At 44.5% G+C, this 18,183-nt stretch overlaps 1 protein-coding gene across 1 annotated transcript in view; it reads right to left on the bottom strand.

Moving 5' to 3' along the window:
* lrp1bb (low density lipoprotein receptor-related protein 1Bb) overlaps positions 1–18,183 on the bottom strand; it is a 259,062-nt gene that overhangs the window by 63,151 nt on the left and 177,728 nt on the right. Inside the window, exons 37-43 of the mRNA XM_026144138.2 lie at positions 17,837–17,966; positions 16,892–17,018; positions 16,611–16,762; positions 15,800–15,924; positions 15,220–15,591; positions 11,427–11,616; positions 7,574–7,778 (exon numbers count right to left, since the gene is read on the bottom strand). Of these exons, the coding sequence (XP_025999923.2) occupies positions 7,574–7,778; positions 11,427–11,616; positions 15,220–15,591; positions 15,800–15,924; positions 16,611–16,762; positions 16,892–17,018; positions 17,837–17,966 (1,301 nt within the window). The remainder of the gene's footprint in view (positions 1–7,573; positions 7,779–11,426; positions 11,617–15,219; positions 15,592–15,799; positions 15,925–16,610; positions 16,763–16,891; positions 17,019–17,836; positions 17,967–18,183) is intronic.

Below are 18,183 nucleotides of genomic sequence, written 5' to 3'. Positions count from 1 at the left end.
AATAATATTACACGTGCAGCATATTTCCAACTCCGTAACATTAATCGCCTCCGCCCCTTCCTCACACCTCACGCCACTGCCATTCTCATCCATAATCTTGTTATCTCTAGAATTGACTACTGCAACTCATTATTATTTGGCCTCACACAAAAATCTATCAACAAGATCCAACGTGTCCAGAACTCTGCTGCCCGTATTATTACTAGGACTTCTTCTACCCACCACATCTCCCCAATCCTGAAGCAACTTCACTGGCTCCCGGTCAAATTTCGCATCCATTTTAAAATAATTCTGTATACATTCAAGGCTATTCATTCTCTCTCTCCACCGTACCTCTCTGACTTATTACAGATGAAGCTCCCATCCCGCTGCCTCAGATCTTCATCTTCTCTTTCTCTCTCTGTTCCCTCTGCTCGTCTGATCACAATGGGAGGGAGGGCCTTTAGTTGCTCTGCCCCTCGACTTTGGAATTCCCTACCCCCGGACCTCAGAAATATTAGCTCATTCTCTCTTTTTAAGTCCACCCTTAAAACTCATCTGTTTAAAATTGCCTATTCTTAAATTTCTGTATGTTTTAACTTTTATCTTCTATTTTTATCATTGTGTATATTTCCAGTTTTTATCTGTTGTACAGTGTCCTTGGGTGCTTTGAAAGGCGCTATTTAAATAAAATGTATTATTATTATTATTATTATTATTATTATTACTGGGTCTATGTCTATCTGGGGCACATAAGAGGACTTCGGTTTTATTTTCATTTAGTTGGAGGAAGTTTTCAGCCATCCAGCCTTTAATGGTTTCCAAGCACACATTTAAAAGCCGCAGCTTAGAAGCCTCCTCCGGTTTAAAAGACATATAGAGTTGGATATCGTCCGCATAACAATGGTAACAAATATCCTCAAAAGGGCTCAGAATGTGCTGGAGAGGGAGTAAATAAACTAGAAACAGTAATGGCCCTAGCACAGAGCCTTGTGGCACACCAAAAGACAGAGACGCAGAAGATGATCTATACTTAGAAACTGCCACAGAGGAAAATCGGTCAGAGAGATACGAGGAGAACCATTTCAATGCAGTCCCAGAGACACCGACCCAGTGTTTCAGCCTGTTAAGTAAAATATAGTGGTCAACAGTATCAAAGGCCGACGTAAGATCCAACATTAAGAGAACAGAACATTTACCTGCATCGCTTTGTAACAAAATGTCATTAGAAACTCTAAGAAGGGCTGTTTCAGTGGAATGAACTTTACCAAAGCCAGATTGAAATTTGTCGAAAATACTATATTTATCTAAAACTGCTGTAAGCTGCTTAGCCACGATCTTCTCTAGAATCTTAGCAATTAACGGAATTTTTGAGATCAGTGGCTCTGTCGTGCATAATAGCAGCTTGAAAATGTGCAAATTCAATCCTGTTAGAGGAACAAATGGAATGAAAGCAGCGGCCTTAATATTGCCATAAAGACACTCATTAAAGTGAAGACCTGTTGTCGAGTCTACCTGACTAATGTGGATGACAGAGCTGGCGGTCGCTCATTAATGTGGATGAAAAAACATCCACCTGTTTGTGTACAAAGGTGAGAAAGTCATCTCTTCCCTGCATATGTGAAAACATGCACGCCTGGGCCGACAGTATCAAGCCCCAGAGGTCTTCATTAGTTTTAAGTAGACTTTTTTTTGGCTGCGTGACAAAAAAATCTAAAATTAAAATAATAAATAAGACAAAATACAGAAAAAGAATAAAAAAGCACAATATATATTAGATATATATTAGAACAAAAGGCATCAGGCCCTGCTGTTACATGCTGCGTGACAGTCGGGGAGGCGTGCGCTCATTCATGGCACTGAATGGCAGCGTGCAGCTGGACTGCACTGTACCAACCTGCAGTAGTGCAGCGGTGTCAGTGACTCTCTTTTATAAAGCACTGTGTGAGTTACAGGGATTTGAAATGTTGCCAGAATGAAATTTGATTAAAACAGTTGCTCATTTTTTGGACAACGATAAATGAAATTAAGGGAGAGGCTCCATAAACAAGCACACGGTGCTCCACACAATGACACAGAGGCACTACTCACTGTAAATGTAGAGTACAGCGAAAAAACTCATTTCTTTATGTTTTACACAGAAGTTTTTGTCCTTTTTAAAGTAATCGTGACAAAAAGCTTCATGAACGTCTTTCAGACTTTGCCTCTGGCTGCTGCTTCACTAGCTCTTCGCTCCTCGGACCGTTTTCCGCTAGCGGTAAGCGTAAAGGAGGTGGGCTTGCTGTTTTAGTTAACAACCGGTGGTGTAACCCTGCCAACATAACAATCAAAGAAAGGATTTGTTGCCCGGACACTGAACTGTGTGCTGTTGGACTCAGGCCGTATTATTTACCCAGGGAATTCTCTCACGTCATCTTGGTGGCTGTCTATGTTCCCCCCTCTGCTAACCCCACAGCTGCACGTGACACTATCCACTCTGCCATAGCTCGGCTACAGACTCAGCACCCGAGTGCCTTTATTGTGATCTCGGGTGACTTCAACCATGTATCACTGGACAATACACTACCAACATTCAAACAATATGTGGACTGTCCCACCAGGGGAGAGAAAACTTTAGACTTACTGTATGCTAACGTCAAGGATGCATACAGCTCCTCCTCCCTCCCCCCACTTGGTAGGTCAGATCATAACCTGATTCACCTCACCCCCCGCTATGTGCCAATTGTGAGGAGGGAACCTGTGACCACCAGGACTGTCAGGAGGTGGTCAGAGGAGGCCTTAGCAGAACTACAGGGCTGTTTCGAGGTGACCGACTGGGAAACACTCTGTGAGCCTCACGCCGAGGACATCAATGGGCTTACTGAGTGTATCACAGGCTACATAACTTTCTGCACCGACTCCATTGTTCCAGCTCAGACTGTTCATTGTTACCCAAATAACAAGCCGTGGGTGACTAAGGACATCAAAGCCCTCCTCAACAACAAGAAGAGGGCTTTCAGAGGGGGCAACAAAGAGGAGGTGAGGAAGGTCCAGGTGTTACTAAAGGACAAGATCAGAGAGGCTAAGGACAATTACAGGAGGAAGCTGGAGTGGAAACTCCAGCAGAACAGCATGAGAGAGGTGTGGAGGGGCATGAAGACCATCACTGGATTCAGGCCAACCAACAGCAGGGGAGCTGAGGGAGGTGAGAATAGAGCCGACGAGTTGAATCTGTTTTTCAATAGATTCGACACCACAGTGTCTGCTCCCACCCCCACAACCTCACCTGCAGTCAGCCTGGAATCCAGAGCCACACCACTGTGCCAGCCTCTCTCTTCACATGTTGCCTCCTGTGAGATTCCTGACACCCCTCCCCCACCCATCACCTTCACTCAATACCAGGTTGAGATGCAAATGAGGAGACTTCACTCAGGCAAGTCTGCTGGACCAGACGGAGTGAGTCCCCTCGTCCTCAAGGCCTGTGCCCCCCAGCTGTGTGGAGTCTTTCATAAACTGTTTATGCTGAGTCTGAGTCTGCAGAGGGTCCCGGTGATGTGGAAGACATCATGCCTCGTCCCTGTACCAAAGACGCCACGTCCCAGTGGCCCCCAGGATTACAGGCCCGTGGCATTGACCTCCCACATCATGAAGACCCTGGAAAGGCTCATCCTGGACCAGCTGCGACCCATAGTAAGACCACATCTGGATCCCCTTCAGTTCGCTTATCAGCCTCGTCTCGGAACTGAGGACGCCATCATCTACCTGCTCAATCGTGTCTACACCCATCTGGACCAGCCGGCGAGCACTGTGAGGGTCATGTTTTTTGACTTTTCCAGTGCTTTCAACACCATCAGGCCGACCCTCCTGGGTGATAAGTTAGCAGCGATGCAGGTGGATGCTTCTCTGGTGTCCTGGATTGTTGATTACCTGACAGGAAGACCACAATATGTACGTCTCCCACAGTGTGTGTCTGACAAGGTGATCAGCAACACAGGGGCACCACAGGGGACTGTCCTCTCCCCCTTCCTCTTCACCCTCTACACCACAGACTTCAGCCACTGCACAGAGACCTCCATCTTCAGAAGTTTTCTGATGACTCTGCGGTGGTTGGATGCATCAGCAGGGATGATGAGACAGAGTACCGGGCTGTGGTCGACTCCTTTGTCACGTGGTGTGAGCAGAATCATCTGCAGCTCAACGTGGCAAAGACCAAGGAACTGATCGTGGACTTCAGGAAGACCAGGAAACACTTGACCCCTGTTTCAATCCAGGGGGTCAGTGTTGACATTGTGGAGGACTATAAATACCTTGGAGTACACATTGACAATAAACTGGACTGGGCTAAAAACACCACAGCACTTTACAGGAAGGGCCAGAGTCGTCTCTATTTTTTGAGGCGACTGAGGTCCTTCAACATCTGCCAGAAAATGCTGAGGATTTTCTATGAGTCTGTTGTGGCCAGTGCGATCCTCTATGCTGTTGCATGCTGGGGGAGCAGGCTGAGGGTCGCAGATGCCAACAGACTTAATAAACTGATCCGTAAGGCCAGCAATGTTGTGGGGATGGAGCTGGACTCCCTCAAGGTGGTGTCGGAGAGGCGGATGCTGTCCAAGATAAAGACAATGTTGGATAACACCTCCCACCCACTCCATGACATGTTGGTCAGTCACAGGAGCTCGTTCAGTGAGAGACTGAGATTACCCATGATGCACCACTGAACGACACAGGAAATCTTTCCTGCCTGTGGCCATCTCCCTGTACAACGCATCCACTTAACACACTGTTTGCTGCTACAGCTACACATGTTTCTTTTCCAACTATTTATTTATGAGTGACTTATGTATGTATGTATGTATATATATGTATATATTGTACTATTCTTAGTTAGTGTATTGTCTGTCTTGTCTTAATGTTGGTTTAAAATGGAGCACTGTAACAAAAAATAATTTCCCCCAGGGATCAATAAAGTATTCTGATTCTGATTTCAGGGGAAAGCTTTTCTTTTTCGTGTTAAGCCTTAAAACGGCCCCTTGAACCTTTCAAGTGTAAAAACAGCATAAAAGCAGTCAACTAAATGAATGAACCAGTGTCATGTCCACACAGTTTCTCAAAAAAACAACTATGTATTACACATTACGCCTTCATCTTCTAAAAAGTAATGCAGCATTTACATAATTACTTGTTGTACCCAATTATCAGTTAATTCTGTAAACCTGTGGCTACAGTCCCGTACACTCTATCATAATGAAGACGCATCTTTCTTTGCGGTTTTATGTATGATCGCAAAACTGACAGCAAGATCAGCCCAAAGACTCGCCACAGTGCTTCTACTTGAGAAACACGGCGTCCACGGTAAGTCTGACCACTCATCAGGCTCTGGCTGCTGGGCTCGGTTCAGCAGGCACTCACTACAATCTCAGTTCCTCACCAGCTCTGTGTTAGCATGCTGTCTGTGCAGACGCTTCTGTCCTGGATGCAGTTTGCATCACGCTCTTCTACTTTGGTGCAAAGCCAACAATTAGAGCCTATTTGATGTTTTTTTTACCTATCTACACTGATCAGAAATGATCATCTTTGAAATTTGGCTGAGTTATGCCAAATGACACAAGAGTCTGTGGCAGATTATACAGAGACAAACAGAACGAGGGGTGGGTGATGGATGGCACAGTGCTGTATGTAAATGACACGTCTCATGAGAAACAAAGGTTTTGCGTGCTTTACACAGCTACTGAACCTTTACTTACTCTTTGAACCTGATCTCAGCCCTGACTAGGGATGGGTATCGTTTAGGTTTTATCCGATACCGGTGCCAAACTGGTACTTTTGAAACGGTGCCGGTGCTTAACCCTTTAAGACCTACCATAGAACCAAGTCTGCCAGAGCTTATATTATATGTTTACATGCTGTGGAGCCATTTTTGGGAGCATTTCAAGTTGCTATACATCAATACAACCATCATAGCCTAGATTTTAATCATATGTATTCATTAAGTGCATAGTAATTACATAAATTGCAAAAAAGTGCAATAAACTACAAAAAAATTGAAAATCGTTTTTGCTTTTTTAACATATATTTGTAGTTAGAGAAATTTAAGAGGCTTATCCCTCAAAACTGTAAATACAAAAAAGTTGCACAAAATAGTTTCCCACCACAGGAAATTTATTTTGAGTGTCTTCATAGTTTTATTTTTGAAATACACCAATTTTTATACACTGCAGGAAAAACGAAAATAAATATTATAATGCAAATTTGCAAAAAAGCAGCATGTGCATCAAAATAAACTATTTCCAGCAGTGCAATATGAGTCCTCAGCATCCCAGAAACGACACAGAAAGTCACAAAGTCAAAGATAACTTTTAAAAAGACGAGTATAGGCCCTGAGGCCCTGATAGTAAAAAAGACTACATTTCCGCGAAATGACGTCACTTCCGGTTTCGGGCAGGTAATGGCGGAAATGCAAAAGTTCGCGCTGACGTCTATTCCAACGTAGGAAGTGTTATGAACAGCTGATCGGATCAGCAAAGCGTGTTTCTGGAATATTATGTTTTTGTTCCTGCAAGCGCTTTTTATGCAGTTTTTGCAAAGCTTTATGTGGAAGGAAACCGTGACCGAGGACAAGCTGATGGCATAAGATGTAAGTACAACTCCTCCAGTTTCATATGCAAAAAAAATATTTGCGCTAGCTTACGTGGTTGCAGTGCTACTGGGATTTAAAAATAGTTACGCAAAACAGAGCGTGCCCGCTCCGATCGGCTGTAAAGGGTTAAAGAGTGCTCAAACCGGTTCTTAAACAATGGAAAAAACACAAACTTTGTCCAAAAACCTCTCATGTTTAGCTGTTTTCCACTTTTTCTTTGGTCATTTTAGCCTTTTTGGCCAGGGTGAAGGGAGTATTTGCCATCAAACAAGAAGACAGCCGCATGTAGCTATGATGATGTTTGCTAGTTCACCTTACCTGCATTAATGTAATAACGTGGTTAGCCTACTCAACGTAAATTACACACGAACAACATGAAGCTACTCACGCAGAGAAGAACGGCTGCTGCTGCATCATCATCCTCATCATTTCTGCTACACTGGCAGGGCTAGGGGCCAGGACTCTCCTCTTCGGGTTTTTGGGGGATGTTGCTAACTCCGCGTCCGATAACAGGCACCACACCCGCAGTAGATGTGCTCGGTGTGAGGTCTCGCAGCAAGCTATCAAATACGGCGCATTTTTCGGCTTTAAAAAAAAAACGCTATGCGTCGCCAGGTGTTTCATCAGATTCTTGGTGTTACCTCCTTTGACAGTATCACAGTATCAGCTTAAAGCACTTGTTGCTGCTGAGTTTGCATCTTTTGCTGTGAAGTACAGCCAGACTTTGACCGCTTCACCTTGGGCGTTTTTAATCTGTAGCTCTGCTCTAAAAGAATGTACGTACCTGGCCCCGCCTACTATCCTCGGAAACGTAAAATGATTGGCTAGAATCCAAAGTGTGTCACAGCTCAGGAAAATAAAGCACCGAAATGTGCGCTGCTTTTCAGTCTGGTTACTACCGTTTATGACAGATCGGATACCGGTGCCCATCCCTAGCCCTGACCATTTGAGTTTGTTGCTCAGTGGGATCGTACTCACGTATCTGCTGGATCCATCATAGTCGCATCGTTCAATCTTGCCAAGGGTGCCATCTGAGAAGTAGAGCTTCTCTGCTTTGTGGTCAATGGTCAGTCCATTGGGCGTTAAGATGTCAGAGCTGATGACGATCCTTATGTTTTTGCCAGTTAAGGTGGATCTCATGATGCTTGGCCTCTGCTCATTCCAGTTGGTCCAAAACATCAGGCTGAAAGATATGAAACACAAAACCAAACGAAGCTTTTTAACATCAGCAAGCAAACCTCAGTGTTCTCTTCCACAATTAAAAACAGTGGAGTAATTTCATCAGGGACTTCCTCCCTCTCCAAAAGATCCACTACCTCTCACACTCATTTAAAAATTCACACCACCTCAGCAAGAACGCAAAACAAATGTGTCACCTGAAGCTTCAGACGGGCTTAGAAATAACAGCTTTTTATAGAAGGTGGTGTAGAAGACTGTGCTGCAGAGGATCTGATGCCGTGCACAGACACGTGTACAGGACAAACCCTCTTTAGTAAATAGCTGGAGGTTTATGCAGTCGTGTCAGTCAATGATCAGCATCACTCCACAGCTGCCAAATCCTCATCAGCTTCTCCTTTTTGCCCTGAAGAGCGCAGCTCTGTTTCAATTAGATAAACTGGATTAGCATCAGAAATTCTAAGATAAAGGTCATTTATTCATGCTCTGTGATAATTAACAGTTATTTACAGGGAAGTAAATCAAAATAAATTACATATTGGTCTTTATAGGATTAGCTGTATGAGCCATGCAGCAAAGTCACAACCAGATAAAATGCTTTCAAATAGGAGAACGCGGTTTGCAAAGTCTGGCTTCTCTCTTCTCGCTGTAATGAAGTCATGGAAGTCCTCTCCAGTGCGATAATAAAGATTCAGGTCAGAAGTCACAACCAGGGGCTACTAATTAATCATCAGTGTTTGAATTCTAATTATCAGACAGTGATTCTAGAGTGGGATGGATACGGTGCCAAACTGCCAACCAAGGATAGTCTGAGGTCAAGAAATTAATTTAGTTAGTATAAAGGAGAGAGAGCTGTGCTCACTCTGTGCAGCTGTGCAGCTTTTATATGCATGAAATACAGGTTTTAAACACAACTTACAACAGAGGAGGAATAATCACACGTTACTTTTTGGAAACAGAAGATGCACCTGAATCTTTTCAAAAGCTAAGAGTTAAATAGATGAGATTTCAGTGCTGCTGCACTATGCACAAAACAACTGAAGGCTAACCCTGCTCGACGGAACGATCCGGAAGATCTGCTGCTGCAGAAACACCAGCATTCAGAGAGTTTCACCATCAGGAGGGAAAACAAGAGGAGCACCGACAACTACAGCAGCGTCAAGTAGTACTACAGTAGTACTACAGTAGTACCACAGTAGTACTACAGCAGTACCACAGTAGTACTACAGCAGTACCACAGCAGTACCACAGTAGTACTACAGCAGTACCACAGTAGTACTACAGCAGTACCACAGCAGTACTACAGCAGTACTACAGCAGTACCACAGTAGTACTACAGCAGTACCACAGCAGTACTACAGCAGTACTACAGCAGTACCACAGTAGTACTACAGCAGTACCACAGCAGTACTACAGCAGTACTACAGCAGTACCACAGTAGTACTACAGTAGTACCACAGCAGTACCACAGTAGTACCACAGCAGTACCACAGTAGTACCACAGCAGTACCACAGTAGTACCACAGCAGTACCACAGTAGTACCACAGCAGAGCAGAGGCAGCACATCAGTGTTGTAGTGCAAAGATCCAGGAAGCGACCGTTTGTGTGACCGCAGGTCTTCATGGCGAGCAGCAGCAGGCGCACTCTGTGGATTTCAGACTCTGTTTTCGGCACATCTTGGCACCATGTCAAGAGTCACCTCCATGCATAGATTTATAGACAAGAACGGGGGTCATAAAATGTGTCCTACAACTAATAGGATGGCAGTATATGGATTTTAAAACAGCAGTAATATGATCTAGTTAAAACTGGCAACAGCCTTCTGAATCAAGTGTAATTTATTTACAGACTTTCTGGAGAAACCTGAGCGCGATGCATTATAGTTGTCAGCTGTACTTCTAATGAAAATGTGTAACAGGCAGCGCTGGCATGATGGAGCAATGCATGACTGTACTAACTCACTAACCACATAACAGTTACGATTCTGTCATGACTTGCATTACAAAGGCTCTTCAATTATGATGATCGATGGATTGAAGAAAATCATCAATAATTCTTTTCCTTGAACAGTAATCAGCTGACTTCAGCTCGTGGACGTGGAAAAAGGTTCAGGTGTACTGTGATGTGGAAAAGTATCCCCCCTTCCTGATGTCTTCGTTTCCTTTGTTTGTTTTTCGTATTTGTCACACTCACACACTTGTTTCAGATCATCAACACATTATGTCGTAATCTGCTGAGAAACAAGTCGCTGGTATCTATCAGTCTGGACAAGGTTACAGAGGCTTTGTGTCTCCACTGAGCCACAGTGAGAGTCTTTATCCACACATGGAGAGAACCTGGAACAGTGCTGAAGCTTCCCGGGAGCAGCCGGCCTACCAAAATGACTCCAAGAGTCCATCAACGACTCATCCAGGAGGTCACAGAAGAACCCAGAACAGAGACCTGCAGGCCTCAGAGTTCAGGGTTCAATGATAACAAAGAGCAGAAATGACATCTAGCTGCCAAGAGCGAAACAACCAGTTATAATGTTTATTGGGTCATTACTTTTTCACATAGGCAGGTTTAATCAGCTTTTTTAAATTAATCAATGAAATTATTTATCAATAGAAAATCATATTTTTTAAACCATTATGTAAAAACTCCATTTTGTATTTACTGTTATTTTTGTCTAATATTACAATTTGTTCGCTGATCTAAAACACTGCAGCAAACAGGAAGCCAACAGGAAGCCAACAGGAAGCAAACAGGAGGCAAACAGGAGGCCAAGAGGAGGCCAACAGGAAACGAAAAGGAAGTAAACAGGAAGCCAACAGGAAGCAAACAGGAAGCCAACAGGAAACGAAAAGGAAGTAAACAAGAAGCCAACAGGAAGCAAACAGGAAGCCAACAGGAGGCAAACAGGAAGCAAACAGGAAGCCAACAGGAAGCCAACAGGAAGCAAATGTGAAGCCAACAGGAAACGAAAAGGAAGTAAACAGGAAGCCAACAGGAAGCAAACAGGAAGCCAACAGGAGGCAAACAGGAAGCCAAGAGGAGGCCAACAGGAAGCAAACAGGAAGCGAAAAGGAAGCAAACAGGAAGTCAACAGGAAGCAAACAGGAAGCCAACAGGAAGGGGCATGTACTTCTGAGCAGTGAGTTTATTGCACAAAAGGGCAAAACTCTGCAGAAACAGCTGCCCACTGCTCCTAATTCAACATCAGGCCTTTACAACCACCTGTAAAGATGAGTGATGTTGAAACAGAGCGCAGGCCGAGCACAGCCAGTGCTCACTGCCTGAGTCACAGCTCACAGTATTACACATAACACGTAACATAAGTAAGAGGTTATGTGTAACGCATAACTAGATGGTTGAGGTGCTGCACTGCAATAATTAAACTAGAACCGCTCACCCCCATTAAATACTCATGACTGGTTTATGTTGTTATATACGCTCTTGAACCATGAAATAGAACTGGGAGCGTGATAATGTGACTGGAATGCAGCGCGTGGCATGACAAGAGCAAAACTGTCCTTGAGAACAATCACCTTTGTGGTGATCAAACTTGGAGCACCTCAAATACCAAGCAGATAATATTCTGAGCTAAAGTCCCACATGTAAGTAACAGATGCATGAGCCAATGGTGAAAAGTGCATTATGGGAATGACGACTGACCTTTGACACTCATCCAGGGCCAGGACGTGTGGGTGGTCCTCCTCTGAAAGCGTCACCACAGCTTGCCTACTGATGGCGCCGGCTTGACTCTGGTCCACAGTTTGTCTGGTGATGGTGGATGTAGTGGAGCTGGTCCAGTACAGAGTGTCCCAACCTTTGTGGTAAGCCAGACCTTCCACTGAACCCACATCTGAAACAAGAGAAACATCAGACCACGGAGCAACAAAGTGACCTGAATGAGAGTCGGCGTTACGAGTCTGCCTTTTTATTCTAGCGAATAACTGAGTCACATGGGAAAAATAATCGTAGTAGAGCAAGAGCGCCCATCTAAAACATCACATAGAGTAAAACGAAAGAAATAATCACTTTGGAGCTGGCATTCATTACGTTTATTGTTCATTTATTTATCTGTAAATGCAGATTCCAGCTATATGCCGCTGTCATCTCGGGCTCCAAACCTCAGAGTTGTCTGTTGTGTATAAATGTGTGAAAGTACTGACTTTGCTTGTAACAGATGGCAGGCTCCAATTGTGTTAGAATTGGGATCGTGTTTCTTTTCTGATTGACAGGGAAATAACTTCATGCCTCACTACACTGGACAGACAGCTATTTGTTGATGCTAAAGTCACTCAGGAACCGAATGTGTTTTCATGGCAAACCAATTTCCAAAACACAGAATATGAAAAGACCTTTGCAGTCTCTCTTGTTATTGCATGAATATGACTGACAGAGATGGAACCTCCAGAGAGACGTGATTTTCAGCAGAGAATCTGGTCATATTCATGTTTGATTACTCACTGCAGTTTTCTTTTTCTACCCTTCGATTTATCGACTGAATATGACTTTCAGCGTTTCTCAATATCACTATTGTGGAGAAGTAAGGTCACAATAACTGCATTGTTGATCTAAGTTATGAAAGTGATGAGAAAGATTTTAAAAACAAACAACAGCAAAAGCACCAGCAGAAAATATCCACCCATGTGTCCATGAGCCCACTTCTCGTCAGTATATCCTGGATCCTCAACACTTGACACAGACCATATTATGGTGTGCAACATCCAAGGCACTAATGCTAGAGTGGTCAGTTTCCCTGGTAAGTCCCATACACATACCAAACACCAGCTATTGTTCTAAAGATCCAACCGTCAGGACTCAGGCTTCAGATCAGGCAAAGGTGCCCCGGAGACTGTCCAACACATAGCGGCAGGAAGTAAGGCTAGCTGGGACCGCGTACACATAGAGGCTGGGATAGTGCACACCAGCGGTCCCCAACCCCCCGGGCCACGGCCTGGTACCGGTCCATGACTCGTCTGGTACCGGGCTGTGAGAGTCGAGGCTCAGGTGTGAAGTTTATGGTTTTCAGGGTTTTTATCGTTAACTCGGTTTCCTGTGATGTAGTTGTTCGTCTTATTTTGAAAGAAATATTTCTGCGTTACCATAGCGACCCGAGAGGAGGATGTTAGTCTCAATGTTGTTGGTGCATTTCTGGAGGACGCTGCTAATAAAGTTACACAACTACTCAGTGAATTCACGTTTATTATTATATTTACAAAATCCCACAGTTTGTGTCTCGGTCCTATCATTTTATTTTGTTGTATTTATCCGCCACACCTTAAAGGCCGGTCCGTGAAACTATTGTCTGACATTAAACCGGTCCGTGGCACATAAAGGGGGGGGGGGGGAGCGCTGCTGTACAGAAACATCTGTGCCACATATGGACTATGTGTCTCTGATGTTCCCAAGTCCCGATAGGAGACGCCACCAAAGGTGGTCGAGAACAACAGTCCAAAGTCCCGGGGGGGCTTCAAGTTTCAGACAGATAAGCAGCTCATTGTCAGCCAACCAGGCATAGTGGCAGCTGACAAGGAGCAGAAGACTGTAGTTAATATAGACGTGCAAATCCCAGCAACATCAGAGAGAAAATAAAGGAGTACCAGGGGCTGAAGGAACAGCTGGAGCAGATGTGCAAAGTCCAACGTGGGACCAATGGTGACAGGAGCATTAGGAGCGACCGAGTTGGGAGTTCGTCTTGTAATCGGAAGGTTGCCAGTTCGAGCCCCAGCTCGGACAGTCTCGGTCGTTGTGTCCTTGGGCAAGACACCTCACCTGCCGCCTACTGGTGTTGGCCAGAGGGGCCGATGGCGCGATATGGCAGCCTCGCCTCTGTCAGTCCGCCCCAGGGCAGCTGTGGCTACAACTGTAGCTGCCTCCACCAGTGTGTGAGAGTGAATAAATAGTGGTATATAAATGCAATCCATTATTATTATTCTAACCCAAACAGTGGAAGTGCAGGTACGAGACCTCTGATGGGCTCCATCAAGAACAGCTAAGATACAAACATTAATTAAGTGAACATTAAAGTAATTCAGTTGTCAAACGATTGTCTCGTGATTTTTCCTGTCACGCTTTTGTCTGTCAGAGCCAATTCTAACTGTCTGAATGGCAAACATGTGGCCAGTATGAGTTAATCTGGCTGCACCCCAGTATATAAAAACCCATAAACCAAACTCCAGAATACTTAAGACTCTACCTGAGTCAGCCGACCACTAATTAATAGCTTGCAATAAAAGCCGTCTGGCAGCTTGGAGTTTCTCTCAAATTGTTGGCCAGGCGAGGGACTAATTAATGGGGGACACAGAGTTTAATTAGGGAAATATAGATGATTAACATCTTCACCTTTCCTCAATGACAGGATTCGGGCAGAAACTTTTAGAATAAAAGAGAAGATACTGCAGAAGTAGATCCACCGCTGCCTAAACGTGGTCCATGAAAAGAAGTATGGAGCAGGTGGATGTGCTGCTTTTAATCAACACACAAACAAACTCATTAGGAACCAGCAGGGCCACAGGATGGTATTTCTCTGTGCACTGTGGCTGCATCAAAAGAGCTTGTTTCCAGTGGTATTGTCGTGCATTATTATTATCATCACCACTTTCATTATGCATTTCACAAGTTTGAAGGTGTGAAGGACACTTACAAATCCTGACAGATGGTTCTTGGTAACGCTTGTTCATTTCTAGAAGATAAATAAATAAGCAGAAAGCTCCCTCAGCAGGAGCGCTAAAGATGGGTCGGGGGTGGGTGAGAGTGGCTCAGTAACACTGTGCCAGCCTCTCCGCGCGAGGGGGCGGTGGGTAGGTGCTGAGCTCTGCTCCCTGTGGAAACGCCACTGAATGCCAGAGGACGCGAGCTGTGCAGAACGGAGACTTTCTGCTGCTCATCTGACTCCAGTCAGACTCCAGATCGATCCATGTTCAGTCAGTGTGCAGAAAGCTTGGAACATAGTTCATTTAAACCAGGCTGGTTTGGTCTTCTCAAAGGAGTAAAAGAGTAAAAAAAACCGATTGAAGAAGAAATGCCCCTCTTGACGTACATCAGTGCTACACTGATTTCTTAACAACCCTGCTTCCTAACTACAGGAGAAAGATGCACTATTTCCTCCAAGCAGACGGATCATCGGAGCAGCGTCGGCCACGGTGCCACTTTACAGTCAAACTACATTTTTATGGCTTGCAACCCAGCAGACAGCCAAAACAGGTACAGGTGAGGACGGATAAATTAGAGAGCGTACAAACATGCAGCTCTGTGCATAAAGTGCAAGCTTCCAGATGTCAGGCACATGAAACTGCCGACTGAAAACACACCAAGCAAAGACGCGGTGTGACAAATACGGCTAACCCACACTGCAGAAAACCACACTCTTCAACGTCTGTGGTGGACCTGCAGCTTCCCACAGAGGACTTGTTAGATGACATAAAATAACAGAAACGCTGTCAATATGGAATCCACTTACTTTCTGCGATGATGGATCTTCCTGTCCAGTCGTCGTTAATCATCTGGATATTTCCAAAATGGACATCGCTAAAAAAGATGCGGTTGGCTCCAGCTGTCTCCTGACTGTAGTCAAAGGCCAGCGTTATGACATTCTTGAAAAAAGCGGGATTTTCAAAAGGCTGCACGGGTGAGTTGAGGTCATTTTCATCAGAAAGGTGGATGCTTTTCAGGATAGTCCTTTCAGAGTAGAGTAGATAACCTTCATAGCGCTCGCAGGCAAAGCCATCCTCTGCCAAGCGCCCGTGTGCACAGGAGCAGGTCCGGCGACCGCTGCCCAGGTGGAAGCACAGCTGCTGGCAGCCTCCGTTACTTCTGGCACAGGGGTTGGTGCCTTCAAAGCACAACATGTGTTTGATTAGTCACTGGCAGCCGTTTCTGCTGTGAGCAATCACGTTTAAATTGGCCCGCCTATACAAGTCAGATGAAAATCCAATCTACGGTCTGGGAGCCACAAATTTGCAATTCGATTGCATAAAAATCTGCGAGCATAATACGAGACAGGAAGTGAAACTGTGCGGCTATAATGTTTGAAAACGCACCTTTTTCTCTGCCTCTGGTGAAGACCGTCACATCTTTCAAATTAACCCCTAGACCGCTCCTCATGGTCTCAGCCTCACTTGGATCCGTCTTCAAGCCTCGTCGGATTGAACCGTTCGAGTGGGCCCTGAAAGTCAGGAGAGTCGGAGAAGAACAATAATAAGGTTCTCTGTGTGAGCGTGGCGGGGTGAAGGATGGGGAAGTTACACAGACATGCTGCAGGACATCCTTTCAGCTGAAAACACTAAAACAAAACTCAGCACTGAGGACATGTTGTCAATAAAAATCAGAATCTACATCTAAATTCAGTTTTATTTCGCTGTCATCATCACAGACGCACCCAAACTGGAATAATCTTCCACTTGATATCCGCATGTCAGAATCCAATGAATCGTTTAAATCACTCTTTAAAACTCACCTGTTCAATGTAGCCTTTGAAGCTAATTAGTTTGGACTTCCACCTGGTCTGCATTTGTGTTACATAACTGTAGTTGTTACTGTAACCATTACTGTATCTTCTTTTCTTTGTCTATTGTTGGAATTCGCCTGCAGCACTCGTGTGAAGCACTTTGATGTCTTTTTAAATGTGCTATAGAAATACATTTTGATTGATTTTGTTTTTAATTTCAGACCTTTGTCAAACCCTAAAACAAACACTAATACTTGTCTGGAGTATTAAAAAAAACAGGATTGCGCCTGCTGTGTAATATTTCTCCTTGGAAGCCTTGAAAGGAGGGGAAGGGTGCTGCCAGGTTACTATAAAGGCTTTGCAGGCAAATGCAAGAGTTTGCATTTGAGAAAATAACAAATTACCTGTCAGACCAGTAGATGTAAGGCCCAAACACGGCCACGGAGAACAGGTCTACGTTGGCCATTGACAGTACAATCTCCCGGCTCTCACCGGTCTCAAGGTTGATCCTCTCGATCTTATCCGTGCGTGCGTCGCACCAATATAATGTATTTTCCTGGAAGGTAATTTTAAAATGCATAACACAAACTGCAGCGCTTTGTATGGTTAAATGTTAGGCACAAGACTGTAAGGTGAGCAAGGAGACAGGTACTCTACATGATGTATTATCTGTGTGCGACTGTACCTCATAGTCTATGGAAATTCCATTGGGCCACATGATGCCCGAGCTGACCAGGGTAACCTGGTCTGATCCATCCAGGCGGGAACGGCCGATGCAGGGGTTCTGACCCCACTCGGTCCAGAACAGATATCTGCCCAGATACACCTCATTTATTATTTGAACTGTAGATTTTGAAAACATTTTTATCTTTGTTTAGGTAACATTTGCTTTGTAGGATGCTGCATATTAATGCTTAGAGCACATTTGGATACATTGTAACATATGCATGTTCTTATGTATTCATATAATTATCCTCCTGCTCGACAAAGCAAGCTGCCCTAAATGTGACTTTACTCTCCACCACTCTCTTAAAAGAGGTAAATTGTGGACAAGTATCTCTGAAATAGGTTGTATAATTAAAATAATGAGCGATCAGTATTATGAGGATGAACGTGAGCCACACTGGATGCTGGCAGCAGGCAGGACGGGTACTGGATGCTGGCAGCAGGCAGGACGGGTACAGCCTGCCATCTGCATGGCTCAGCAGAAGTCAGCACACTTGGCAACGTCGTGTCAGTAAGTGCTGCTTACTGGAGACTCTGACTGCTTTACTGTGCTGCTGTAAGTGAACATCCTTGGACATCTGAAGCTTTAGACGGATCCAAACAAGCCTGTCTGGCACACAGCAGCCACACCAGAGTCTAAGTCAGCCATTTTTTTCGCTCTGTGAATTTGATATTAACGGGTTCTGTGAGCTATGGTGGTATCACATAATAGGCTGACTGGATAAAGTGGCCACTGAGCGAATATGCGATGAGCCAGAATTGGCTTAATAAGACCTGCTTTGGTTTCTAGTTTTAGCAGCAAATGTATTTAATATATCTGCTGTTTACAGTAAGTGGTTTCTAAAAGTATAGAGACGGCACTGATTGTAGGCTAAACAAACACACGCACAGAGTCATTTCCTACCCCTTCTGTGGATGTACAGCGATGGCTCTGGGCTGATCGAGTCCTTCTGATATGACCACTGAGCGATATGCACCATTCAGGCGAGAGATTTCAATTAGATTGAAACCGTGGTCTGTCCAGTACAGGTTGCCTGTTTGGAAAGAAGCAATATTCATACATGTAATTAAAGTAGAATTCATCCTCCAGGACACAGAAGTTAAAGACACAGTTCATTAAATCTAATTCTTTGCCTGCACTTTGTCACCAAAGCCTAATGGCTTTTGGCAATTCAGATCGCAACAATGACATCGACTCGGTGCTATAACTAGAGGCGTGGCACCTAAAGTGTGAATTTTCAACAATCGATA

This window comes from Astatotilapia calliptera, chromosome 16 (genome assembly GCF_964374335.1).
Source record: "Astatotilapia calliptera chromosome 16, fAstCal68.1, whole genome shotgun sequence".
In the NCBI taxonomy this organism is placed as follows: Eukaryota; Metazoa; Chordata; class Actinopteri; order Cichliformes; family Cichlidae; genus Astatotilapia; species Astatotilapia calliptera.
The sequence above is the reverse complement of the archived record's forward strand: the minus strand, read 5'-3'. Positions and strand labels throughout refer to the sequence as shown.